Source organism: Brassica napus, chromosome C3 (genome assembly GCF_020379485.1).
Source record: "Brassica napus cultivar Da-Ae chromosome C3, Da-Ae, whole genome shotgun sequence".
Taxonomy (NCBI): Eukaryota; Viridiplantae; Streptophyta; class Magnoliopsida; order Brassicales; family Brassicaceae; genus Brassica; species Brassica napus.
Window position 1 is genome coordinate 27,975,564 of NC_063446.1, and position 27,951 is coordinate 28,003,514.

Below are 27,951 nucleotides of genomic sequence, written 5' to 3' on the forward strand. Positions count from 1 at the left end.
AATATATGCATCAACATGATTTACTAGTATTCGGTCACTACAAGAAAACAACTTGTTTCCTACGGACGATTTCGTCGGAAATCCGTCGGAATAAGCCATTTTTGACGAATTTCCGACGAAAAAATTCGTCGGTTCTAATTCGTAGGGAAAAAAAATTTCGTCGGAATTTCGTTGGATTTTCTTATGCATTTCCGACGAAATACCGATGGAGGAGTTTCCGACGAAATTCCTACGGATATATTTCCGACGAATTTCCGACGGATATATGTCCGACGAAATTCCGACGGACGACCGACGAAATTCTGACAAATGTTATCCGTCGGAAATTTTGTAAACTATTTAAAAAAAAAAAAAAAAATTTATTTTAAATATAATGATACAAAAATCTAATGATACAAAAAAATGCGACATTAAATTATTAATGTACTTCCTTCACCATTTTTGGTGCAACATGTGTTTTGTTTTCCAAGAGTAGGTCAAGATGGTTTTCGTGTAAGTTAACTGAGACAGGTACACCAATCCATGATCATTAATAGTAATTTGGTCCAGGGGAAAGCAACAGATCATAATTTATTTACTTTGTCTTTCTGTTGAGAAAATTCTCCAATATAATAATGTACTTAGCCTTTAAATATGTTAGTTCAACTAAACATATGCATCAACATGATTTACTAGTATTCGGTACGGCTAAGAAGAGTAAGATAATTTAAGTGTAAAGCTCTTATATAACTACGTAAAAATCAAGGGACACTTAAAATATTCAGTTACCACATGTATACATATTCAAATACTGATTTTAACATATCTGTGTTTATATATTTACATGAATAAAGATTGGTTCTATTCATCAGAATCAGATAACTCGAGGGGGCAAGAACCATCATCAACATTAGCCAACGGGTTGAAATGTTCTGAATTTGTATCCATGCACCCAGGAACGAGATCTAGATTGCATCTATCTCCCTGAAAGTCATTCATAAGTTAAAAAAAAAACGTAAAATATGTTAAAAAAGTATAATCCCACAAACGATTTGTAGTCTATAGACTTGGTGAGACACATACTCCTTCGACCGTCAAGTTGGCAATCATTGTGCACCGTGTCGCAACAATGTTGGAGTCAGGAAATATTGCTCTCTCACAGGCTCCATCTTGACTCAACTCATTCGCTAGACCCTTTGTGCACCGATTGATAAAAAATAACATTGGCAAAGTAGAAATAATATGACTTGAATAAAACAAACTCGATATATACCTCATTGAAGAACCCAATAGGTTTGTTTTGCCATCTCTTAGGGACTTGGAACTGAAGTCTGTATGGACCGTGCCAATCGACACCATTGGTGAACGAGAATATCAAATTCACAGCTAAAGTCGATTGATATAACACACAAAAATGTTAATTGTACTACTTAATTATAACTACTTTATCAATTAATAATGCTTTTATGTTGATTCTTTTAAAAACGGACCGTGCTTAGGAATGCAAATCTGCATAGTATAAATGGGAGAATCAGCTTTGCCTCTCTCTTTTTTAAGCATTGCTCTTGGTTCCCCACCACACATGATTGGTTGGTTAAAACCTCCTGTATCATTGGTAATCTATTGAATCATTTAATTTCCTTTTTGTTATTCCATAAGACTAGTCTATGTAACGCCCCACTAGTTTAATTTGACAAGAAGTTACTCACTAGTCATAGTTTGATGTAAAATTAGTGGATTAAAATTAGTAGTACTATAACAATTAGTTTGCTAAACAAATTTATACCAAAACGGTCACTTAACCGTCTCAACTCATTAGCAAATATTCTGAATACAAGCTAATTAGATGTTGTATTAGAAACTCACCGTTAAAAGCAACCCCATAGTCCTCGTTAGGAGTGAGTTCAGTTGCAGCTGGATTATAGAAAAGTTTCAACTTTTCACCCTAATTCAAGAAAGTTTTAGATGTTAAAGAGTCTTAGCTTTAATCTTAGCAATGGATAGAGAAACTTACTGCGGTTGGAGGAAGACCGTTCATGGTTTTCCAGTACACTGGAGCTTTCCCCATCTCAAACATTGCCCATGAAGGAAGCTTATATCTACGGAATTAATCAACCATGAACTATTTTGATTTATACTAATATAGTTATATATCCTAAAAGTAACAAGACGAGCAAAAAAGGTCATACTCTTTGATCTCTTCGGGGGGTGCCAGAGTCGTGGCAACAGCTTTAATTACTTGGAGATCAAGCTTCCTCGTTGGATATCGCCTTTGTAGTGGACTAATCGTTGAACTGTACACTATATATTTTATTAAAAAACATCAATTTTCTTGATGCTAGAGCATATTATATAGATTAACATCAGATAATCACATATGTTGAGTGTAAAAGAACTTACAAAGACTGCTTTTAGAGGATAAAGGCTTCAAAGGAGAGGCGAAAATAGCGGCGGTGTTAGCGGCTGCAGCCATGGGAAACCGATCTGATGAGAAGCTCTTGTGGATGGTAGAAGGAAGAATAGTTGATATATGGTTCTAAGATAAGGATTCTTTGGCACCACAAATACAAATATCTTCAAGATTTTTTATCACGTTTAGCAAAAAAAAAAGTTTTTTTATCACCAGATGAAAACAAAAAACTTGCAACTCTCACATAGAAAAATCTTATTTGAATTGTTGGAACATTTCCCTCTCTTATTATGGGTCGAAACATAATAGGATAACCAACCTAAGCCCAACACGGAAAAGTACTCACAAAAACAATTGTATTGGGGCGATTTGTAAGTTTCTGACAAAGACAAGGGCTGATGAGTAAACAAAATTTGAAGAGAACCACATTGATGAGATCTTGCACGTCTCAGTCATTACATTACTACACTACTTGTGTACATACGAAAAGACAGACCCTGTCTTATACACGCACACACATACATATATATATATATATATATATATATATATATATACGCAACGTAGGGTTAAGTCTCTTCTCTTCTTCTTCTCTTGGCTATCACGTCAACAATGGCTTCTCTTTTGACTTCTCCTCTAACAAAGCACAAGCCCTTCTGCCTCTCTTCATCTACACGAATATTAACAACATCACCGTCCTTAAACTTCACCAGAGTCTCATTCACCCACAGCCAAAAGCTCGCTCCTTTCAAGCTCCCGAGTCTCCTCTCCGCATTCTCCGAAAAGGGTCGGAAACGAGATATCACCGCATCAGCTGCGGAGTCGGGAGATTACAGAAGGATAATGCCGTCCGATGTGATGGTGAAGAAGAAGAAGGATGAGAACCCTTGGTGGGAAAGAGAATGGTCACCGATGGACTTTGGAGCTGTTGCTGTGGTGTTGTCAATGCATGTGCTTAGCTTGTTGGCTCCGTTTCATTTCAACTGGAGAGCTGTTTCGGTTGCTTTTGGGCTTTATATCGTTACTGGGCTTCTGGGTGTTACTCTATCTTTCCATAGGAATCTCTCTCATAAAAGCTTCAAGCTTCCTAAATGGCTTGAGTACTTGTTTGCTTATTTTGGAGCTCAAGCTCTTCAGGTGAGTTGGTGAATTCGAACTACTGTATGTAGTTTGGTCTCTATATGATGTTGTGTTGTTTGTTCAGGGGAACCCTATTGATTGGGTGAGTACGCATAGGTATCATCATCAGTTCTGTGATTCAGACAGAGATCCTCATAGTCCGCTTGATGGGTTTTGGTTTAGTCACATGAATTGGATGTTTGATGCCAATACTATCACGCAAAGAGTAAGTACCCTTTTTTTTTTACTTTTATCATTATCTGAGAACGTGGTCTTGTTGTTTATCACTGATCTAGTGTTGTGTGTTTTTGATGTTTCAAGGTTGGTGAGCGGAATAATGTTGGAGATTTAGAGAAGCAGCCTTTCTATCAGTTCCTTAGATCTACTTACATTTGGCATCCCTTGGCTCTAGCTGTTGCTCTACACGCATTGGGAGGCTTCCCCTTCGTTGTTTGGGGAATGGTATGTTCATTTTGAGTCTATCACTGTTAAGTTTGTGTGTGGTTATCAATTTGCTTGTCTCTTAGTGGAACTTAGATGATTTGATCTTTGGCCATGCAAGTTGTGTTAGTTAGACAAAGACAGAACCGTAAGTAAATGTTTTATGTTTCTTGTACGAAAGGTCTCTCTAGCTCATGCTTTTCTCGTCAATGTGTAATAACTTAAAGGTGAAACTACATTCTTGTCCCTTACGTTTCTAATCTCTATTTTATTTTCTTTTGGGGGATTGTAGGGTGTAAGAATAGTATGGGTGTATCATATAACTTGGCTAGTGAACTCAGCTTGTCATGTATGGGGGGAACAAGCATGGAACACTGGAGATTTGTCTAAGAACAACTGGTACAACTTATCATCCATCACCTCCTTAATATAACTCAATTGTTTGTAAGGTTTATATATAACTCTATTCTGAGTTATGCTGTTTCAGGATGGTAGCAGCTCTTGCGTTTGGAGAAGGATGGCACAACAATCACCACGCTTTCGAGTTCTCGGCTCGACATGGCCTAGAATGGTGGCAACTTGATATGACTTGGTATGTGGTTAGATTCCTCCAAGCTATTGGTTTAGCAACCGATGTTAAGCTGCCTTCAGAAGCTCAGAAACAACGAATGACATTGACCAACGACTAATCGTATAACTATGTGTGGTTATGACCAGAATCAAACTATACAATTGGCGCTATGAAAGTTAAAAAAGGTTTTGTGCTTTTTTGTGTGTTTACATAAAGGTATATATGTCTGTGCAAGAGACTGTATGTGATAAACTGATTATGAATTTTAAACTACTATAACATTCAATAAAAAAGGATAATAATAGATTGAAAATCACGTTCTATTTGGCCAAGGTCCCTTCTTTCTATTCTACTCACTTGATTCCTTGCCTTCCACGCTATGTTGTCAATAGCTAAGGTAAGGTCTTCCAACTTCAACATCTCCATTTCATCTAGTTCTTTAACCCATTTAAACGGCTACTTAACTCAAATGGCTCCCTCCATTTCCTACATCTGAACTTGTCTTAGAGGAAAAAAACAACCCTAATCGATTTTTTTTTTAAATAATAACCCTAACGATGTCCTATATATTCCTTCCCTTCGTATAAACGTAACTTAGATTTCCCTTTTACCAAAAGATTAAGTATTCCCCGCAAAAGTTAACATTCTTCACGGAGGATAAACCGTGAGAAAACGAATTAAAACCGGGGGAAGAAATGGAACTATTGGGATGTGATGGAGTAATATGGATCTTCGGTGCTCAGGAGTTGAGCTTAGACTCATAGATGGAACTGGGATTACATTGTTGTATCACCGGAGTCTATCAGTATAATGTTAAAATCGAGACACATCAAAAACACAAGACACAAAGTAATTCCAAGAACTCCTATATCTTTTATTAGAAATCCTTTACACAATTTCTTACAGACTTGTTTGATCTGAATTACACAACTCGACACGGATCGATTTCTAACACACCCAACTTGCTTGACTCAACACCGGTTGATCAAGTCTACCAATCCACTCAGTTATGAAACCCCAAAACCCTTTGTGTTACACTCTGAGAATTACAACGTAAAAGCTCTAACCCTAATCTTAGGTAAAACCACAATATATATTAAATAATCTTTTCTTATTATCTAATATAATATTTCCTATATTTTAGCATCACCAAATCTTCCAATTTGTGATCTATTAACATTCCTTTAATGCTTATTTTGTCAACAGCATATGGAAATATCACACATCATCGCATCTTGACGTTTCCTTTTTATTATCCGAAGCATGTGTCACACATTACTCTCCATGTGTAACACATGTACACGAACCAAAACTCCACCACTGCAGCAACCTATCAAGCTCCAAGTTCCTGAGCTTACATTCTCCCCCTTTTTCATTGAGTTTTACAACTCAAGCTCAATAACCTCAAAGCACAATATGCATCATACATCCAATCAAAGTATTAACTTAACTCCCCCTGAATCAAGTACCATCTCCCCCTGCTTGAGTGAAAAACTCTGTGAAAAACTTCATGATACTTGTTGGACCATAAAAACTCTCAATACCTCCTAGTCCATCGAACTGGTTCTTCAAGTTCAGTATATTGATAAACCATTCGAGTGTATGACACATTGGTATGCTCATGTGACACACCTTTCGGAAACTTGGGATACAAACCATTCTTAGCTATCCATATCTGTCCATACCTTCTAGGTTCCACATAACAAAGATCCATCCTCCAAGCTCGCTCAATCTGGTTTCTCCGAGAATAACATAAAGCAACACTATGTCCAATCTTACCACAAAAGTGACAGTCATTCCTTCGCTTAGCAACAACTTTTATATCTTGTATCTTTGGAATCACAATCTTTGCTTGAGTTTCATCCTTTCGTACAGCTGAAACAGCTGGGACTGAGCGTTTTACAAACTTGATTTCTTCATTCTTGTCAACCGTGTGAGAACTAGTTCCATGATGACCTCGCTTTCTACAAAACAAGCCTCCATTCCCACGAGCTGTGTTTTGATTCTCTTTAGTATTTGTCACTGATCCTGATTTTTCTTAAGCTTTTGGTTTGTCATCTGATTTTACTTCAGCTTTTATGAACTTTATTCCTCCAGCCTCGTCATAATCTTGTGAAGTCGATCCTTGATAACCTAAACCCCAATTAATTTTTGGAGATTGCCCCATTGACAAGATATGATCCAGACTTGCTGATCCAGTGTTCAACATTCTTACTTTCTTGCACTACAGGAAATGTGAGTATTAATAGCTGACGTTAAACGCTATTAGTTCGTTTTAATAGTGTTCCCTAAAACGCTCTGACAGCGCCCGTTATCGTAGGTCTGGCCCTTTTGATAGCGGATCTTTCGGATGCTATAGTTAAATGAACAACGATAGCGATAATTTCTATGCAATTGTTAAATATTTATAATAAAATGATACAAATGTTTATTAAATTAATTTATATACTTAAAATTTCTTTATTGTTTAAATTGATTTATACAAATTCCTTTTATTATATAATTAGCATTTTATATATTGGAATCGAAAATTTATTAAAAATTAAAACCACCAAATATAATTAATTATGGTTTACAAATAAATTCAGGTTTACAAAACCCGGTTTGCAAATGTAAACCTAAAAAGATTAACCTAATTAAATAAATTAACCCTAAATCTAAAATTTTTGCCGTCAACTTCATCTCCTTCGCCGTCAACTTCAGCTCCTTCGGTTTCTTCATCTTTTAGGCCAACTCCACCAGCCAAGAACACCACACAGTAAAGCTTATTCAGCCTCCTCCACCGCGCTAAGCTACCATTGACGAAGTCGAGACCACCACTGACGAAGTCGAGATCACCACTGCTGACGCCGAGACCACCATTGTTGACGCCGAGACCACGACCACAAGTACTTGTCGTTGTTAATAGAAGACCAAAAAGCACCTCATGAACAAGCCTGTAACAAGAACACAAAAAAGTCAAACTAAGATCTGTATAAAAGTTCAAGCAGTTATGAACGTGTACTTGTGCTTGGATAAGATCTGTATAAAGGCAGAATCTTATAGGATTCCTCCTTTGATGAGAGTAACAGCATCCAACCGTCGAGAGAGATGGAGAGAAAATCAGATCTCCAGTTCATCAAAGAAATCCGGTCAAAGGCGACCTAATACATACAAAGGCACATCTGAGCCAGTGGGATACGACGAATCAAACCCCCAGGAGAAGGAGTTCCTCTCCACGCGTCTCCACTCGCTTCCAACCCAAAGATCTAAACCCTCCAGAGAAAAGGAATCTAGAGTACAGAAAAGAGCCTAACAGAGATGAACTAACAATAGAAAGACGAATTAGGGCGAACGAGAGAAAGAGAGAAGAGAAAAGATCAAGTCTCGAGGAGAGAAAGAAGAAAAAAATTAAAAATAATTAATTAAAGTAGGTTAATTTCAGCCTTTAGATCGATACTCATCAACGGCCATGATTAAATATGGGTGATCCCCTTTTTCTAAATGAACCACTCAGAAGAGAACGATTGTGGACCTTTAGATTCAGTTTAATGAATGACCAAGATTGTGATCCACACACTTGTCTCTAATTGGCTCATATTTGCAATCCAAATATTTATTTATTAACCAGTGAGTTTTTTTCTTTTGTTTTTGTACTTTTTTTTTTTTAATGGTTTAGTTTAAATGTTTGGAAGCTATAATATGAAAAAAACAAAATAATCTATAATTTAAATTTTAGGATTAAAAATGTATATACTTTAACATTAAAATGAAAGGTGATCCACACCTTTGTAAAATGAATATCAAGAAAAATGAAATGATATGTGATTAGGGTTAAGGGTTTGACATTAAAATTTTAAAACTAGAATTGAAAGATTAATTAGATTTATGTTATAAGTTTGAAAAGATAAGATTTATGACTTTGTATGTAGGGTTTAAGCTTAGGGGCTATCGTATAAGATTTAGGGTGAAGTTTAGAATTTAAGTATTAAAAATATATTTGGTTGTAAAGCTTGAAGTTTGGAATATGGACTAAAAGTAAGATTTAAAATAAAATTTGAAAAATTTAGATTATACTTTATATTTAGGATTTAGTGTTTTAAGTTTTAAAATATTAATCTGACCTAAACCCTCAACATAAACCCTAACCCTAACCCTAACCCTAAACCCTAAATTTAATCTTTAAAACCATTTTTTGTAATTCTAAAAAAAGTAGATAAAATAGTTATTTTCATAAAAGTTATGGTATTTCTGCATTTTATTTGACTAATGGCATAAGAAATTAAAGTAAGTGTTTTGGAGTTTAAATTTAATACTTTGCTATCATCATAAAGTCTAACGAAGTTCTCTGCCTCTCTCAATAGCTTTGTCAGTCTTTTAACACATAAACACCAAACTAAATAACTTGATGAATCAACAAAGAAGTTTACGTTTTCTGAACTAAACAGCAAGAAGCAGATCCAACATTATACAACCAATATCTATTTCATGAATCTTAGATTTCCTTCTTCTCAAGAGCTTTAAACCAAATAAAATACTTAACCATAAGCCAATTGCTAAACGAAGAACCCAGAATAGAGCAACACAACAACAACAAAAAATCTAACACAAAAACGACAAAAACCTAACACAACGTTTCCTTGCTCTTCAACCCTTGAGGCGATGGGAAGGTCACGGGTTGACCTAAGCAGTGAAGCGTGATGAAGCGACGCTTTCTTGAATTCGCCTTGCTTCAAGACTATGAGGCGGTGACCCCCCAAACAAACGGCCGCAACCAGACCGGAAGTTCCTGAGAAGAAAAAGACGTAGCAATGAGGATCATGTTCATTAATAACCAGAAGTGCTTCAACACATAAGAAACTCACCACGCTCGTCATCATCATCCGCCGCACCACCATGAAGCATTGTCTTCACTTTTCGGTGAGCAGAGGCAGCTAGCACCACCACCACCACGCCGTGCCTCCTCTGTGTTCAAGCTCACGACTACCAAGTCTGCTCACGACAACCCTTCATGTACCAAAAAAACAAAACAAAATGAGAGAGAGAGAGAGAGAGAGAGAGAGAGAGACAGCTTGACAGGTGAGGTTCATGGCAAAGAGAGGCTAAGAACTTCCCCTTTATTCATCTCCGACGAGCTGAACCAACGAAGCCCCGTCCTGCAGAACAACTATGATACAAAATAATCAATCCATAAATGAAGAAGAAAAACATGGATTATTGATTATCAGAAGAAAGCACATATAATTACATCTGAGCGAGCCATATATTACAGAACGAGCTCAAACATACAAGAACACACACCAAGCTCCAAAATCAAGAACAACACAAAGTTAAAAGCCACAACAGTTACTGAACTATACTCATTGATTATGTGCGGACAATGAAAAAAGACTTTGTTCATAGCGGCTCTTCAACATAGAGAGAAAGAGAATATGACCCGTAGCATAGAGAAAACCAGAACACAGAGAGAACCATAAATCGAAACCCTAGACACATAAAAACAGTTCGAAAGACTCAGGAAAAATCAAACCAGAGATAAGAACAATCTTAATCGAGGACTAATCAGAACAATCATTTATCCCCAATTCAAAACACTAACACTGAAACCAATTGAAACCCTACTCGATGACTAATACAGAACAATAAATATCAGAAGAAGAAGAGAGAACGAAGATTCGCGAGTTATCTGGTGGAAGCCATGAGGATTCTGGTCGGAGGAGAGAACGCGAAGGAGAGTCGGGGGAAACTGGTTGGTGTCGAGAGAGAAAGATAGGAGAGTCCGACAGTGAGAGAAAGTTTTGTTTTTTTCTTCTTATAAATGTAGAGAGGAAAAGTACTTTGTGACTTAATGATAAACTTGGCAAATTAACGCGGATAATTTTATTTTTATTTTCCCGCGATAACAAATATAGCGTTTTAAAATGATAAACGCTATTAAAAAATCAAGTATTGATATACAATAGCAGAATTGTTATAAACGCTATAATCTTATGCTATTAATACTCACATTTCCTGTAGTGTTGTAGTTCTCAGTAAGTTGTCTTTCCAGAAGTTGACTCTTCTCAAGTTCTTGATTCAGCAGCTGTTTCATCTGATGAAACTTTATTTCAGACTCTTGTTGAACTCGGTTCTGCTCTGCGATTACTCTCTTAAGAGATTGAAGCTCATCTTCCTCATCATTCTCTGTCATCCTACACTTTGATTCACCCTTCGTGTCAATTTGTTCCATCTCTAGGATGTTGACTTAAGCTTTTAACATAGCTTTATCCTTGATGAGCTGCAAGTTTCCGTGACTGAGTTCTGCAAACTTACCAAAGAGAACCTGGTACTCAGCTACAAGATCCGCATGTAGATCACTTTCTGTATCACTGTGTGACGCATCAGAATTGGTGTATGACACACATGACGCACGAAATTCACCTTTAGTGATGTCTTTTTCAGACCCCATAACTCCATGAAGAGCCACAAAATTGAGAGCATCTTCTTTTCTCTCTGGCTTCTTAGCACTGCAACTTCTCTTCATCTTCATCTTCTTTGTGTTCACACACTCTGATTTTATGTGCCCATAACCATTACATCCATTACACTTGATTTCTTTTCTCTTGAATGATGGACAATCTGTTTTGACATGTCCAATACCATGACAATTAAAACACACCCCTCCCTGCATTTTATGTCTTTCTTCTTCTCTAGGCAGTCTGTCGTTGGACATCTTATACAAGAGATTCATGGTTTCTTCAAGTTTCTGAATCATCAAGTGAATAGATTATTCAAGTTTTTGAGCTCTTTGGATGTCTTCATCAACTGTAACTCTAGAGTCTTGAGCAGGCTTTGAAAAATTAGATTCCAATTCCATCTCCTCAGCCTTTAATATCCCTACTATCTCAGCAAACTTTAGTTCATCGCTGTTCATTGTCAAGTTTATTGCCGCTTTATGTGCTGCAAACTTAGTAGGTAAACATCGCAAAAGTTTCTTCACCAATTTTGCATCTCCGTATTTTTTACCTAGAACTTGTGCTTCATTGGCTATGGAGCTAAGCTTTGCACTAAATTCTCCTATCTTCTCATCGTCACTCATCCTTATGTCTTCAAACTGTGGTGCAAGTAAGTCCAATCTTATCCTCCTAAGCTCAAATTGCTTTCCGTCTACAAAACTGAAAATTATATCCAGTGCTTTTTCATTAAACTTTGAAAGCTTTTTCTCTGTTGCAGTCCACTTTGTCTTCGATTTAAGTGTCTTCAAGCCATCTTCTTGCATCACCCACGGTTCTTCCCATCCAGATTGAACAACTGTCCATATATCTTCATCAGCTCCACGTAAGTTTGCTCTCATTCTCACTTTCCAATATCCATAATTCATATCATTTAGCAGCAAAATATTGTGTGCCAAAGTCGCCATATTCTCTTCTCAGGATCTCACCTTGTTTCGAAGAACCCTCCTTTGTTTAGGTGTTCTACTCTGATACCAATTGTTAAAATCGAGATACATCAAAAACACAAGACACAAAGTAATTCCAAGAACTCGTATATCTTTTATTATAAATCATTTACACAATCTCTTACAGACTTGTTTGATCCGAATTACACAACTCGACACAGATCGATTTCTAACACTCCCAACTTGCTTAACTCAACACCGTTGATCAAGTCTACCAATCCACTCAGCTATGAAACCCCAAAACCCTTTGTGTTTCACTCTGAGAATTACAGCGTAAAAGCTCTAACCCTAATCTTAGGTAAAACCACAATATATATTAATTAATCTTTTTCTATTATCTAATATAATATTTCCTATATTTAGCATCACCAAATCTTCCAATTTTTGATCTAATAACATTCTTTTAATGCCTATTTCGTCAACCAAGCATATGGAAATATCACACATCATCGCATCTTGACGTTTCTTTTTTATTCTCCGAAACATGTGTCACACATTACTCTCCATGTGTAACACATGTACACGAACCAAAACTCCACCACTGCAGCAACCTATCAAGCTCCAAGTTCTTGAGCTTACATATAACACATGACTTTCACACTGCCTAAATAGCTAGAGTGTATATTTGCTTGATGTGCCACACTTCCTTCAGTTTGAAGTAAAACAATAAATTATCACACGTGTTGATCTGGAAATTATTTAAATCTAGGTTTACCCGTAAAATGACACATTCTTTAGGCGGATGAGCTCTTTTTCAAAATTGACATTTGGGGTGCAAGGGCTGAAGGTCTCATGCGGTACGGTTTCTATTTTAAGATTAAGAAAACTGATTTAGTAGATAAGAAAGTTTTCATTTAAAAGAAAGAATATCGAGTTTTTGAGGCTGTATAAATATAGGTCTAAAGAGTTGTAAATTATTCATTTATACAGTCAATATACAACTCGTAAAACGGGTATTTGATTTAGTTGTATTTTTCGTTTTCTTCGAGTTTACTTCGCGTTTGTTCACAAAAACATGTAGTAACCATTAATGTAAAGTGATGTCTGAGCATAGCGGGTGATTTAGTTAATCATTGTTTCCATCACCAATGCAGTGGTACAGCTCGTGATTCTCATTAATTACTCTTCACATATTTTGGTTTGATTACTTCCTCAGAATTGTCACTGCTTCTGTCCTCTAAAAGGTGATAAGTATTGTTATTAAATTTTAAAAAACTGGATTACATCGTTGCGATCATCAGAAATATATATATGGACATCTAGCCATGAGTCATGGATGCTGTAGATTTACTTTCAGTTCTGTATTATTCTACGTAAGTGTAAGTGTAACTCACAGAGTGTGAATGGATAGTTAGAGCATGATTATCTCTAGCGCCTCTGATGGAGCTCTTAATTATTTTTTTAGTAATAAATGTGTCTTAAGAACTTTACTTAAGATATCTCTAAATTTTTGTCCTTCAATGCAAGTATCTTATTTAGGGATTATTAAAAAAACATGTTCTATTTTGGTTAGCTACAAACTACACAATTGGCATCAACACAAGTGTGTGGGGTTTTTTTTGGCAAACCAGTGTCATTGGCGGAGAGAGTGAAGGCCAAGCTTGTCAGTAATCTCAGCAGCGTTCATTGCGTTGGGAAGATTTAGCAAAGACAAGCAGAACCGCATCCCTCAACTCATCCTGCACAGGAAAAAAAAACAATAACAAAGTCAAAACCAAATGGTGCACGCATATAAATCTATTAATTCTTATATATATTGGACCTCGTTCAATATCCTGTGAAGTTCGTCCCTGGCTTCAACAACACGGTCACGATCGTTGCTGTCGACAACAAAGATAAGTCCCTGCGTGTTCTGGAAGTAGTGTCTCCACAATGGACGGATCTGGATGACTAAAACAGAAACGATCAGTAAAGATTTTGATAATAATAATTCTACGAACAGAGCAGAACTCAAAATGAAACAACATAGTCCATTAATATGGGAAATGTCAGCCAGAAAATGACATTTCTTTGAGAATGAATCAAAGTATGCTCGATATTCCAGCTGATTTGATTTAGCTTATCAAATGTAGAGTGTTGGTACACGAACAAAAGTCACCAACACTGAACCTATATAATAAGCAAACCAAACCATCTTCGAAAAGACTAGCAAAAACAATAATACCTTGTCCTGACCCCCGACATCCCAGACGGTAAAGCTAATGTTCTTGTATTACACAGTTTCAACATTGAAACCTGCAAAAAATCAAACATGGAACTGTTTCATACAAAACAAAGTAAAAACATTTTTTAACAACATTACAACAAGATAACAATAGGAAGTTAACTTACCAATGGTTGGGATAGTGGTGACGTTCTCACCAAGTTTGAGCTTGTAGAGGATGGTCGTCTTACCAGCAGCATCGAGACCCACCATCAGAATTCTCATCTCTTTCTTCGCAAACAGCCTGCTGAACAGCTTCCCGAATGACAGACCCATGTTTTTTTTTTCAAAACCTCTTCACACACACAAAAAGAGATTCGATCAATTTAAACTAAACAAGTATAATATGATTACAAATTGCATCGGATCTCAATAATATCAGATCGAATCAGAATCTTAGTTCCCAATACAATATCTAATGACGGAGAATCATTGATCGATGGTTCGACAGACTCTGATCTAGAGAATCAACAGGAAAACACGTCTACTCGTTCGAAGAAATCGAAAGGAACACAACAGATCTGGGAATATGACAGAGCCGAAAGGATCCGGGATCGCGGCAGAGAAATGGGAATCGGAGCGATAGAGATGGAGAAGGAATAAACGTACCGAAGAAACAACGCCGCACGAGAGAGAGACACGTGTGTCCAATAGCACCGCTTCGCTTCTTCCTGCGCTTAATTAAGCATCGACTCTTCTTTAATTATGGGATTTTTCTTCTTTTTTTTTTTAAATCTAAAAATTATTAAGCACCCTTCTAAGCACTCCGTTCTTAGTTAGTTGGATTCTCTTTCGATTACATATAGATATTTTACATTTTAGAAGTCTTTCAGCAATGCTGTTTGGAGGTACGTAGCACCCTCTCTCTCCTCCATTATTTGAGTACTTCTTATAGTCGTGAAGTTGTGAACACTTGTACTTGTACCTCAATTTGTTCGTTGAATGCCAAAACGTAAAACTCACCAACCTAGTGCCGTGCCTAGGTGAGGGGCCTAAGGCGAAAATATTTTTTTCCCTAGAATTTAGTAATAAACTTCTATCACATAAAATTCTCAAAATCATATATTTATAAATATATATGAAAAACCAAACATAAATTTCTTAAAAATTATATAAGCTATTCAGTTCTAAACAAAAAGTAAAAACATATATACCAATATTCAAAATTATGTAAGGCGATTTGTAATATTTATTTAAATATATGTTGATTTAGATAGGCTAAAAGGCAACTTAAAATGTATTATTACAAGATTGCAAATAAAATTACATGAGCTAAAAAAATTCTGATACAAAAATTAAAAAATGAAGACAAAATAAAGCAAAAATATTTTAGGAATACATATGAAAGTTTTTTTTTTGGCCAACTTATAGCATAATATGAAATATATATCTAGACATGTGTAAATAAATTTATAGCAACAAAAATGTATATATCAAAGCTAATAGAAATTTTTTATCTATAAAATTATAAAAAAGTTGAATGAAATATTAAAATAGGATCCCCAAAATATAGGATGCAAGTTGGGGACCTAAAGCAATTGCTTTTCTTATAACATAATGAGCACGGCTCTGTCAACCTAAAACCAAATCTTGTACTAGGTTAGTGGAACGTGTCACCACAAGTCACACAACCAGTCTTTCTTACTTTTCGTCATTTCCTGCAAATGGCAACCACAGGAGTACAGGACAAATAATTGGAGATTAATGAATAAAATATAAAAACTTGCAAAAAAAAAAAATTCCTTTAAGTTGCAAAAGTTATATGATCATTCTTTTGTATGGCAAAGGGATGCGTTACGTTTCTAGAGGAATGAGTAAAATGTTTTCCATAATTTTCACAGGGTATAATTTACTCTAATTTCTGCGCAATACCAACTTTAGTTTTCTTAAGATAAAAAAGCAGTTGGTGGAAACTGGAAAGAAAAAGCAAAGCATCCATCTATATTATTAAAAGAAAAGTAACAATTAAAAAATACCCCTAAATTTTCTAATTTATTTACACTTCCATGCCACTGAAAATTAAATTAAACTACCTATTTTAATGCTTGTCTTTTCCAGTTAAATTAATGAGTTTTCCTTAATAAAATTTAAACTTAATGTCATTAAATAAACCTACCTATTTTAATGATTGTCTTTTCCAGTTAAATTAATGAGTTTTCCTTAATAAAATTTAAACTTAATGTCATTAAATGAACCTAAAAATACATCATATTTAACGTAGCTTATTACGGACGAGTACGGTCCAATAATGAACTTAAATTTTATTTTTACGAAAACATGAATCACTTGACTTATGTAATATTTAAAATATATTAACTACAATATAACAAATGCATATAACTTACCTATACTTTAGTTTGAAATGATCATGCTCAAGTTTTATATAGTCAACTTACATCATGCATCGATCGATGTACAATAGCCAAACCACATATAGTTTTCATTTTCTTTATAGGATGTATCAACCAACCAATCATCCCACTGATTTTCTAAGCTTTATAAAAAACAAATCAATAAATACAAACTCAAAATCCAATATCTTCTATTAATCAAAACAAAATATCTTCAATGTCGTATCTTTAATGTACCTATTAAATATAGAAACTGTAACAATAATTACACTAATTATAAGAATAGATTTGATTCCAACCAACTGATCTATTACTTCGGTAATTGATTTGCTTGTAGAAGAGGAAACAATAAATTTAAAATTTATAAGAATATAAAGATATAGAGATTCCAACCAATTGCCTATATTTGCGTATGATTTTCGCATAATAAGCTTCAAATTGAACATTAAAAAAAATAGAGAGATTTTTTTTAATCTTTTACCGACACAAAACTTAAACAAAACAAAGACTTAAAGGTAATTTTTTTTGTTACACCCGAAAAAAACGGTTACAACATGGACTTTCATAATATGGCCTTTTAACATATTAATGTTATGGACATTTAATAATTATCTTGACGAAAAAAAAGACTATAAATAATTTATTATTAACAAAATTATGAAATTATTTACAATTTGATGACTAATTCATCACCCTTTTTTATATGTTAAATTTTTCATAGAAGTTTAAAAATCATTTTATTTTCTTTAAACATGTATAACTAATTTATAATCTTTTATGCCATACTAAATCATGATATAATATTTCTTCATATTTTACATTAATAACCATTGTTTTTATATATCGTCTACAATTCTCTAATTACGTCTATTTGTTCAATTTTGTATATGATATCGAATATTCATCATAAATAGATGGTTTAAGATGCCAAAAAAATTATTTACTTGGTGAATATAATATACATCAAATATTACAAATACATCATTTAGTTAAATAAATAACCAAAAACCAAAAATTCATATCCGCGCTGGCGCACGGATCAGGGTCTAGTAATTTCATTAATCAGCTAAACCGAAAAGAGAGGTATCAAATATTTTTTGAGGAAATTTTAATTTTACCTTAAATTTGATATCACTTTTCATATTTAATTTTAAATGATAACCATTCTCATAAATATTTCAATTCATTATGAAAATAAAATAAAATAATAATCTTTCTAAATCAATTAAAAATATTTAAAAATTATTTATAGAAATTTAAAAATCCAACCCTACTCACTAAATACTGAACCCTAATTACAAAATTACAATAATCACTACTCTAAATCCAACTGCTATTGTACTAATGATAGAGTATATTTTTGAAAATTGATAGCCAACTAAGTGTATTTCAATGATATACAAGCATATGTTAATGATATAATTGTTAATGATATAATTGTTAAAATTATAATTGTTAATTTTAATGATACAACAATTTGAGTATCGTCAAATTAAATTGATTTAGACACATTAATTAGACGGTCCTAAAGGGACTATGGCGTGTCAAATTACGGACCTCAACAGACATTTCAGACGAAAATCACATAACAAAATTTTAATACCGAAAAAAATAAAACATACTACATATGAAGGTAACAGTGAAACCTAACTATGTATCCAAGGGGCTTTTTAATAATTTAGGGTCTCTTGTGTAGAATTTTGCTCACATTTGACAAAAAAAAGTGAAATTCTAAGAGAATGGCAATGACAGGGTGTGGCAACCGTGGTTCGATCCCACACAACTTTTCTGGTGAATTCAGTTTGCCATATATGGGGAACGCGAGCTTGGAATACACCTGACTTCTCCAAAAACAACTGGTACTACTGTCTACATATATGGGATAATCTCCATTTGTGAAAATAGTAAACATTATAATAATTTGGTGATGAACCAGGTGGGTAGCGATTATAACATTCGGCGAAGGATGGCATAACATTCGGCGAAGGATGGCATAACAATCATCATGCGTTCGAGTTCTCGGCTAGGCATGGACTTGAGTGGTGGCAACTCGACGTTACTTGGTATCTCATTAGGTTTCTTAAAGCTACTGGTTTGGCCACTAACGTTAAGTTACCTACCGAAGCTCAAAAGAAGAGAATGGCTCGTAATTAGTTCCTTCCTATTTACAACATTATATAAGTTACAAGTACTGTGTATGCAAAAGTCAACGAAAACCATGACTTGGGATTCAGTTTCCCAAGTCGTAACGGTTACGTAAGTAAGATAACTATTTAAGTGTGAGTGCTGTCTGAATAAAGAACACGAGTTTCTTATGAATGGTTTTCTCATTACAAACTAGTCGTTTTCCTTTTGACTTTCCTTTTGCAGTAAGTTGCACAAGTTTGCATCTCCAACTCTACGAATCCCTAATGCATTTTTCAGTTCAAAGATCCCTGTCATTGTTGTGCCGACAAATACACTAGGAGTTTCTTAACATTAATACCATACCTGAATCGGTTAATCAATCTTTATTTACAAAGCTTGAAATCTAGTTAAATAGACTGTTTGGGAAGGAAACTTTTGTGATGATATAAATAATCTCAAAAGGAACGATTTTACAATAAAAGAATAGAATTATTGGAAGACACTACAGCTTAACCTACTATGAATAAGACAATACATATAACCTACAATCGCAGAGCTCTCCTCACAAAATGTATAAGTACTAACTTGGAAGGCTGCATCATGGTGCAGAGCTTGCTGAATCAGACTTTTTTTTGGGTGCAATTGCTGAATCAGAGTTCACCTCACCTTGGCTATTGATCTGATCCAGTTGCTAATGAACAGAGCCAGTCCTAAACATAACGAGATGAATCATTCGCTTATGATACCCAAAATATTTGTGAATATTATGGTATATCATTTTACCCATAAATAATTAAGAAAAATATATGTTTAGTAATTGTCTCAAACTCTATAAATTTCATGGCCGACCCTGATTAAAGACGGTTGGTCCTGCACTGTTTTCTGGTGGTGGGACATTATCCACCTCCGTTCTAGTCATGGCATTGAGATCACGTGAAGCCCACCATCGGTAAGTCTAACTGCAAACTGTATTCGTGCGACATTCCACTTTTCTGATGACCGCAGCTTCGCATGTATGGAAAACTGGAAATATTTCCGAGTACAACTGATACAACACAATATTCTGTTTAAGGGGTTTTTGGTAAAATATGATGTTTAAGGTTTGTAATCATAAATTAAAAAATTATTTCTTTTATTTTTTCGAAAATAAAACAACGTGTATCATGTTCACTCAATATGATATGGTCGGAATAGTTGGTATTAGGAAAATACATTTGTAGTGTTCAAAAAAAAGAAGGAAAATACATTTGTCGGTATGAGTTGTAAATAATTAATGTGAACATAAATGTTGCAAAATAATTGGAGGTGGCTGGAGATAGTAACACTAGGGGAGAGAGGTGGCAGAATAACCGTCTTGCGTTGGCGTCCTGAGCAAGAACATTTTTTTGACTATGATCTTCAAAAAATTTCTACTTTTCTAAAATAGAAGAATAATAAAATAGGAAAAATATAATGTGTTTCTCTAAAATAAGTGAATATTAATTCTTTCTTTAAATATAAAAATGATATTTTCAATATATTGAAAAATATTAAACTTTATTTTTAGAGTAAAAATAGATGTAAACTGAGGAAGATTGTCGGTTTTCAATAGCATTTGAATTCAAATGTAAAAAAAGTTAGAGATATCATAATAAAAAATGTTACTTAAAAGGGGCCTAATTATATATTTAGTGATTCGCACAATTTACTTATCATATTCATCCTTTTTAAGTATTTATGTCAGTAATGCATCTTGAATTTCAGTGAGTTTATTCTATCGTGTATCTCTAATTGCATATCATTAGAACAAACAATATGGGATTTCAGTATGTTTATTTTTTTCTTGATAACTCATGTAACTTTTTATATTATTTAGAAAAAAATTGTTTTCCTTATATGTAAAATTTTCAAAAAGCATTTATTCTTTCTATATAAGATAATAAATATGATATTTCCTTCGTTTTAAAATATTCTATGTTAAAAAAAACAATTCTTACAAAATAAATTATTATTAAATTATAATGATAAATTGTAATTTAAGAAAAAAAACTAATTATGTTTATTAAATTTATATTAATCAAAATTTGTTAAAAATAATTAATCACCAAAAATAATATTTATAATCAAAATTAAAATAGTTTTAATATGTGTAAAAACTTCAAAAATAAACATCATTTTGAAAGGAAGTAAATATAATTTTAGTTTGCAATCATATACATGAGTTCTAATCATAGAATCTTTAACAATCTCTTATATATACATGTTGGTTGGTCCTCACATTTATGAAATCCAATACAATTTTTTTTAAATAATTATAAGTATGAAAAAATATATCAAAATTTATTCATCTAACTTTTAGAAATAAATAACCAATTGAAACTTTTTTTTTCTTTTCAGTATCTATATTTACACTACTTCAAATAGTGTAAAATAACTTTTAGACTTTTGTTATTTTAAAGTTGAAAAGTAAATTTTATATATTCTCAAAATTATGGATCTAAGTAAACAGCGGAATTAGTTTTAAAACAGGGGTATTTCCCAATGGTTCTTCTGCATACCATCATAAGGCTGGACAAATTATCTGTTAAATTTGATCCAATCTGTTATTCGTTTTCATTTGATCCGAAAAATATGGATATCCGTAAAGTTTCAAATCAAAGCAAATAGCAAAATGTGATATCCGAAAAGAACGAAACAAATCACAAATATTATTTTTTGGAAAGCCGGATATCCGATACGTATACAAAATCATTATATCTATAAATACTTGTGGTATAATTTGGTTAATTTTTAATTTTAAGTTGTTTTTCAAATTTTTGTTTTGGATTATTGTATAGCCAATTTAATTTTTATGTTGATTCAAAAATTAACATATAGTTTTCTTATTAGGCTTGTTAATATTGAATTTTTCTTTACACTTTCTGTTAAAAATGTTAGTTTGTTAGTATGAAATTATTCTTTTTGCTTTAAATTGATATTTTAAAGTTTATTATTTAATTTAAATGTTATATATTATTTTCTAATTTTTTTTAATATAATTGGCATATCGAATCGAATAATCCACGAATATTTAAAAAATTCTAGATATCTGGAAGTCCAAATATCCAAATTTTCTGGAATCAAAATGAATCACAAATACAGATATTCGTTTAGGACGGAGAAGATCACTAGATTTTTCAGATATCCGCTCCGTATCCAAGCTTACCATCAGAACCGACGCTGCTAGTTATGGGGCTCGCATCCCTATGCATCTAAAAATTATGGGCTATAAATTATTTCCATGAAACTTTTATAAGTCATCTATCCATGCATCATTTGCATCTTAATTTAAAAAACAAATATATACAATCTCTTCGTTTATTAACAGATGTTTTGGAGAACTTTTTTTTTTCAAATTATGTGATATTTTTAGTTTTCAATGCAATTTTTTAAAACAATTGTGATACATAACTTTGTATATTTTTAATAACTAATAAAAAATATAACTTTGTATATTTTTAATAACTAATAAAAAATATAACTTTAAAATATCAAATAATAGAAAACAGAAGGAGTATAAAACTTCAGTATGCATTATATCCAGTGAAAAATATATTAATATTTTCACAATATTAAACTGTAGAATATAAAATATCAAAAAAATCATTGTATTTAGTTTTTTACCCCGGTTATAAATGTTTTAATCATTTATATGCCCTATTTTAATTTCACCGGTTATGAATATTCACAATATTAAACTATAGAAGATAAAATATCAAAAAATAATCATTTTTAATTATTTAGTTTGTTAATTTGTATGCCCTATATTATTACCCGCGCAAAACAAGTGATAACTTCCCTTATTTGAAAAATGATAATATGAAAATTGATCTAAAAACAAGGGATAACTTTCCAGTCGTGCGTGTGTATATATAGTATGGCGCAGCGTATGAATGGGTGAATGGTCGATCTAAGAATTTTAGGGTTCTTCGAGATCTGTTCTTGGATCGATCAAGAGTTTCTTTCGATAGCTTCCTGAGACCAACTTCTTGTTTTGATGAATTTAATCAAATCTAAACAAGTGATAAAAGCAAAGCTCTTCTATTATAAAATCAAACGTATCTAAAACAAGACAACTAGAGTCGTTTATATAGCTATTCCCTTTGATAAACCCTAAAGGAATAGGAAACTTAAGATTAAAGCAATAAGGAAATAAAGCATCATTATCTTTAAAAGAAATAGAACTAAAACCAAATCCTAAATCGATAAAGTTAAAGTATTATTCAAACTTATGATGTTGGCGCCAAAGGTGTATCCGATGCTGCATCAGGTCTCCCCTGCTGAGAAGGATTCGACCCCGAATCATGAGCATCTGATGGAGAAGAATCCGAGAAGAAACGGGACAGATACTTGACATTAAAAACATCAGAAGTGTTCATGTCTGCTGGAAGCTTTAACCTGTACGCATTGTCATTTATTCTTTCAAGGACCTCAAGAGGACCAATCTTCTTAGACTTTAACTTGTTATAAGCATGGGCAGGCATCCTTTCGCGTGTTAAGTAAGCCCACACCATGTCGCCTACTTCGAAAACCAGACGACGACGATGAGAGCACCTCCATTAGTGAACCCCATGAAAGGGGTTCACAAAGTATTTTTTTATTATATTTTTTTCTGTTTAATTTTTGTTTTTAAAAAAAAAAAAAAAATTAATCGGACCAATCGCGGGCCGCCACGTTCCGTGGGGCCCACGCTACAGTGATGAACCCGGTTCACTGGGAAGAGGTGGAGAGAGACAAGTTCATCACTATTCATTATTTTAATATTTTTTTTTTTGGAATCTGTGTGAACCCCCCATAAGTTCACTAATGGGGGTGCTCTGACGATCAGCAGACTGCTTGTACTTGGACGTCGCGGACTCTAAGTTGGACAATGCTTGTGTATGGACCTCTGCCACAGAGTCGACAAAAGCAGTAGCATCACCGTGCAGACGGGAACGATCGGGAAGAATAGAAAGATTCACAGGGCCACATGGAATGAGACCATAGACGACTTGAAAGGGGCAAAACCCAAGACTGCGGTTCAAAGCATGATTATGTGCGAACTCATCCTGTGGTAGTTTCGAATCCCAAGTCCGAATTGCATCCCCGACCAGACAACACAACAAATTACCCAGCGACCTGTTAGTGACTTCAGTTTGTCCATCCGATTGAGGGTGATAAGTTGAACTCATATCCAACGATGTACCAAGTTGCTTCCAAAGAGAGCGCCAGAAGTGGCCGAGAAACCTAGAATCCCGATCAGAAACAATGGAAAGAGGTAGACCATGTAGGCGATAGATCTCTCTGAAAAATAATGTAGCAACCTGTAGGGCATCAGTAGTCTTCTTGCAAGGCACAAAATGTACCATCTTGGAGAAACGATCGACAACGACGAAGATAGAGTCGAAGCCACGTTGTGTACGAGGGAGTCCGACCACAAAGTCCATGCTAACATCGGTCCACGGCTGAGTGGGAACAGGTAAAGGCATGTACAAGCCAGCATTCGTTGCGTGTCCTTTTGATTGCTGGCAAACTACGCACCGCTCGACGAACCTTTCAACGTCTCGTCGTAACATTGGTCAAAAATAGGAGGAAGAGATCAAGTGCAAAGTGCGATCCCTACCAATATGGCCTTCTTGATGGAGCTCCGTGATTAGGAGAAGGCGGAGGCTACAATCCGGTATGCAAAGTCGCATACCGCGAAACAGAAATCCATCATGCAGGGTATATTCCAATGACTTCCCATGAGAGGCGGCATCAAATATAGGACCGAAAAAAGGGTCTGTGGGATAGAGCTCCATGAAGGAACTGAAACTCGTAACTGTGGAATGTAAGACGGCCAAGAGGGAATGGCGGCGACTTAAGGCATCGGCGACACGGTTAGAGGAGCCGGAAGTGTGTTTGATGACGAAAGTGAACTGCTGTAGATAAGAGATCCACGAAGCATGACGAGACGAAACTTTTCCTTGAGTGCTCAAATGTTTGAGAGCATCATGATCTGTGTAAAGTACGAAATCCTTGTGGAACAAGTAATGTCTCCAATGCTTCACTGCTTGAATAATAGCATAAAATTCGACATCATACGTACTATAACGAGCTCTGGCGCCAGCCAGCTTTTCACTAAAGAAGGCGATGGGGCAGCCCTTTTGACTGAGCACCATGCCAATTCTAGTCTTAGATGCATCGCAATGTAACTCAAAGACTAAGGTAAAGTCAGGAAGAGCGAGAATAGGAGCAGAACAAAGTTTTTCTTTGATAGTGGCAAATGCTGTTGCTGCGTCCGGTGTCCATTGTAAGCGACCCTCGCGAATGGTGTCTGTGAGTGGAGCCATAAGGCTACTAAACTGGGACACAAAACGCCGGTAAAAAGAAGCCAAGCCGTGAAAGCTGCGAACATCGGTGACCGTCGACGGCGTAGGCCACGTTTTAATGGCTGAGATTTTCCCTGGATCAACAGATAAACCTTTGTCGGAAACAATATAACCAAGGAATTGAACTTCTGTTGTTCCAAAGTCACACTTTTTAAGTGTTGCAAAGAATTGATCGCGCCACAAGACTTGCAAAACAGCCGTGAGATGTTGCATATGATCTGCCAAGGAGGAACTGAACTTACATGAATGTACTAGGAGCATTAGATAACCCGAAAGGCATGACAAGCCACTCAAAAAGCCCTTCTTGAGTTTTAAACGCCGTTTTCCACTCATCCCCGGGATTGATACGAATATGATGATAGCCGCTTTTCAGATCCAGCTTGGTAAAAATTGTAGCTGTGCCAATCTGGTCAAGTAAATCATCTAAACGTAGAATCGGAAAGCAATAACGAATGGTGATTTTATTTATTGCTCTGCTATCAACGCACATACGCCAAGAGCCGTCCTTCTTAGGTATAAGTAGCGCAGGAACGGGGCAAGGGCTGAGACTCTCAGGAAGAAAACCTTTGGACACGAGTTCTTCGACATGCCGGCGTAACTCCTCATGCTCGCTTGGGCTCATCCTGTAATGCGACCGGTTAGGTAAAGATGAATCAGGGATGAAGTCAATGAGATGTTGAATATCACGAAGCGGCGGTAGTCCGGTCGAAAGATCTTCTGGAAAGACGTCAGCAAACTCAAGGACAATGTTAGCAAAGGCTGGTGGTACAGCGTGAAAACGATCATTGTTCGTTGGTTTGGTGATGAGTATGAAGACTATCCCTTCTTCCCGCAAAGTGTTTTCGAATGGTGAACGTTGTAACATCAGAACCGGAGCCTGTGTTGATGACGAAAGCGCTTGCGATGGTGGTGATGGAGCTTCGCGTATTGTTTGAACCGTTGGCTTGAGTGTGAAGGTTCGACCATTGAATTTGAATGTATATGTATTAAGATAACCATCATGTATAACACGGCGGTCAAACTCCCATGGTCTTCTCAGTAAAAGGTGGCAAGCATCCATTGGGACCAGGTCACAATAGATTTGATCCTTGTACGCATCACCCACTGAAAATTCAACCAAGGTTCTATGGGTAACAGTGAGTTCGTTACCATGGTGTAACCAACCAAGCTTGTACGGTGATGGATGTGGCTCGATTACGAGATCAAGTTTGGGAACTGTCGACTCGGCAATGACATTCTCACTGCTGCCTGAATCAATAATGAATGTGCAGACCTTGCCCTTAATCGTGCATCGGGAAGAAAATATGTTTTTGCGTTGCGGGAATTCGTCTTCGATCTTTGGTGTGAGGCAAGTACGACGCATCATTAGGAGAGTTCCTTCGTCTGCGTCTAATTCTTCTATGGCTTCATCAGCGCTGTCATCATAGATCACTTCAACGTCACGACCCGTAGAATCGAGAAGTAGACCGCGACGGTTACGGTTTGGACATGCGGATTGTCGATGACCGAGCTCTCCACAAGAGAAGCATCATAGCCCCCCAGGTTGAGTCTGTCGCTGTTGATCCGTGGGAACAATAGATAACTCTGTTTTTGGTGTTGCATTGTCTGTGGTCGTAGAAGCAGTTGGTGTAGTTGATGTGCGGGTTTGATGGTTAGTACCCCATGGTGTGTATCCATTGCGATTTTGTGCTTCTACGGTTAATGCTTGTTGGTGTGCTTCGGATATGGTCTGAGGACAGAAGAGGTTAAGTGTAAATTGAATCTGTTGTCGAAGGCCGCCCACGAACCTCATGACGAGTTGTTGTTTAGAATCTTGGATTTCGACGCGATTGATCATCTTAAAGAATTCAGTGGCATAGTCATCAACACTTCGTGATCCTTGGTGTAGATTCTGTAGTTTTTGGAACATCAATTGCTCGTAATTATAAGGTAAGAAGTTCTTTTTCATCTCACGTTTCAATTTTTCCCAAGTGGTGATCTTTGTTTTCCCTAACCGTGCGCGAGTCGTCTTGGTTTGAGCCCACCAAGCAGCAGCGCGGTCGCGAAACCGTGTTGCAATCATGGGAACACAGCGGTCGAGTGGAATATCTTTGAATTCGAGTATCTCATCAACTGTCACAAGCCAATCCAATAAATCTTCTGCGACGATGGAGCCTTTGAACTCGGGTATCTCAAGCTTAAAAGCTTTTTTCCATGAAGAATCATCATGTTCATTGTCGGAATCTGATTCATACGCGTTGTGGTTGCGACGGCGAGGTCGTTGTTGTCTTAGCGGAGCGAAGGGGTTATTGTTGTCATCATCGGAATCGTTGTGTAGCGAGACTTGGTCATTGCGATGGTGACGTTGAGCAGCGGCGTTTTGTTGAGTTGTCAAAGCGGCAACAGCATCAACAAGATGAGTGATTTGTGACTGGAGGTCGATGATAGATTGTCGAGTAGCGGGGATGTCGTCGTCATCGTTATCAGCGTATTGCTGAGCACGAGTCTTACGGACCATTGTAGCGGTTGAGAAAGTTTCGGAGCGTAGCAGAGCTCTGATACCAACCTGGCGCAGCGTACGAATGGGTAAACGGTCGATCTAAGAATTTTAGGGTTCTTCGAGACCTGTTCTTGGATCGATCAAGAGTTTCTTTCGATAGCTTCCTGAGACCAACTTCCTGTTTTGATGAATTTAATCGAATCTAAACAAGGGATAAAAGCAAAGCTCTTCTATTATAAAATCAAACGTATCTAAAACAAGAGACAACTAGAGTCGTTTATATAGCTATTCCCTTTGACAAACCCTAAGGGAATAGGAAACTTAAGATTAAAGCAATAAGGAAATAAAGCATCATTATCTTTAAAAGATATAGAACTAAAACCAAATCCTAAATCGATAAAGTTAAAGTATTATTCAAACTTATGATGTTGGCGCCAAAGGTGTATCCGATGCTGCATCATAGTAGCACACTGGGTATGTATGTAA

At 35.6% G+C, this 27,951-nt stretch overlaps 3 protein-coding genes and 1 long non-coding RNA gene across 6 annotated transcripts; 1 reads left to right on the top strand and 3 right to left on the bottom strand.

The window, feature by feature from the left end:
- Nucleotides 1-726: 726 nt before the first annotated feature.
- Nucleotides 727-2,623, bottom strand: BNAC03G39300D (protein POST-ILLUMINATION CHLOROPHYLL FLUORESCENCE INCREASE, chloroplastic). The gene is made up of 8 exons (XM_013846768.3): nucleotides 2,380-2,623; nucleotides 2,169-2,280; nucleotides 1,994-2,078; nucleotides 1,846-1,924; nucleotides 1,470-1,583; nucleotides 1,253-1,365; nucleotides 1,063-1,173; nucleotides 727-963 (listed from the first exon to the last, which is right to left on the bottom strand). Exons 1-8 carry the CDS (start codon nucleotides 2,450-2,452, stop codon nucleotides 841-843), a joined length of 810 nt encoding a protein of 269 aa, XP_013702222.1. The 5' UTR covers nucleotides 2,453-2,623; the 3' UTR covers nucleotides 727-840.
- A 335-nt stretch (nucleotides 2,624-2,958) lies between these two features.
- On the top strand, nucleotides 2,959-4,828 carry LOC106406784 (palmitoyl-monogalactosyldiacylglycerol delta-7 desaturase, chloroplastic-like). Its single transcript, XM_013847519.3, has 5 exons — nucleotides 2,959-3,526; nucleotides 3,594-3,734; nucleotides 3,830-3,970; nucleotides 4,242-4,348; nucleotides 4,437-4,828. Exons 1-5 carry the CDS (start codon nucleotides 3,002-3,004, stop codon nucleotides 4,636-4,638), a joined length of 1,116 nt encoding a protein of 371 aa, XP_013702973.2. The 5' UTR covers nucleotides 2,959-3,001; the 3' UTR covers nucleotides 4,639-4,828.
- Nucleotides 4,829-7,051: 2,223 nt separating this feature from the next.
- Nucleotides 7,052-15,285, bottom strand: LOC106406785. 3 transcript variants are annotated; one of them, XR_007321428.1, is made up of 7 exons: nucleotides 14,750-15,285; nucleotides 14,269-14,435; nucleotides 14,102-14,172; nucleotides 13,700-13,827; nucleotides 9,365-13,616; nucleotides 7,525-9,288; nucleotides 7,052-7,456 (listed from the first exon to the last, which is right to left on the bottom strand). It is a non-coding gene; the product is annotated as an uncharacterized LOC106406785 (long non-coding RNA). The 3 variants fall into 3 exon arrangements; XR_007321429.1 differs by lacking the exon at nucleotides 14,750-15,285 and adding an exon at nucleotides 14,551-14,745; XR_007321430.1 differs by having other exon boundaries at nucleotides 14,269-14,761.
- A 9,939-nt stretch (nucleotides 15,286-25,224) lies between these two features.
- On the bottom strand, nucleotides 25,225-27,483 carry LOC125582995. Its single transcript, XM_048749515.1, has 2 exons — nucleotides 26,646-27,483; nucleotides 25,225-26,498 (listed from the first exon to the last, which is right to left on the bottom strand). Exons 1-2 carry the CDS (start codon nucleotides 27,481-27,483, stop codon nucleotides 25,225-25,227), a joined length of 2,112 nt encoding a protein of 703 aa, XP_048605472.1.
- Nucleotides 27,484-27,951: the final 468 nt, after the last annotated feature.

Coding starts and splice junctions, on each gene's coding strand:
- BNAC03G39300D (XM_013846768.3), bottom strand. CDS start 2,452: ATGGCTGCAGCCGCTAACACCGCCGCTATTTTCGCCTCTCCTTTGAAG. Junction 1,366..1,469: donor GATTTGCATTCCTAAGCACG/GTCCGTTTTTAA, acceptor AATCGACTTTAG/CTGTGAATTTGATATTCTCG. Junction 964..1,062: donor CCAACTTGACGGTCGAAGGA/GTATGTGTCTCA, acceptor AATGACTTTCAG/GGAGATAGATGCAATCTAGA.
- LOC106406784 (XM_013847519.3), top strand. CDS start 3,002: ATGGCTTCTCTTTTGACTTCTCCTCTAACAAAGCACAAGCCCTTCTGC. Junction 3,735..3,829: donor CCAATACTATCACGCAAAGA/GTAAGTACCCTT, acceptor TGATGTTTCAAG/GTTGGTGAGCGGAATAATGT. Junction 4,349..4,436: donor GATTTGTCTAAGAACAACTG/GTACAACTTATC, acceptor ATGCTGTTTCAG/GATGGTAGCAGCTCTTGCGT.
- LOC125582995 (XM_048749515.1), bottom strand. CDS start 27,483: ATGGTCCGTAAGACTCGTGCTCAGCAATACGCTGATAACGATGACGAC. Junction 26,499..26,645: donor CAATGGATACACACCATGGG/GTACTAACCATC, acceptor TCTCTTGTGGAG/AGCTCGGTCATCGACAATCC.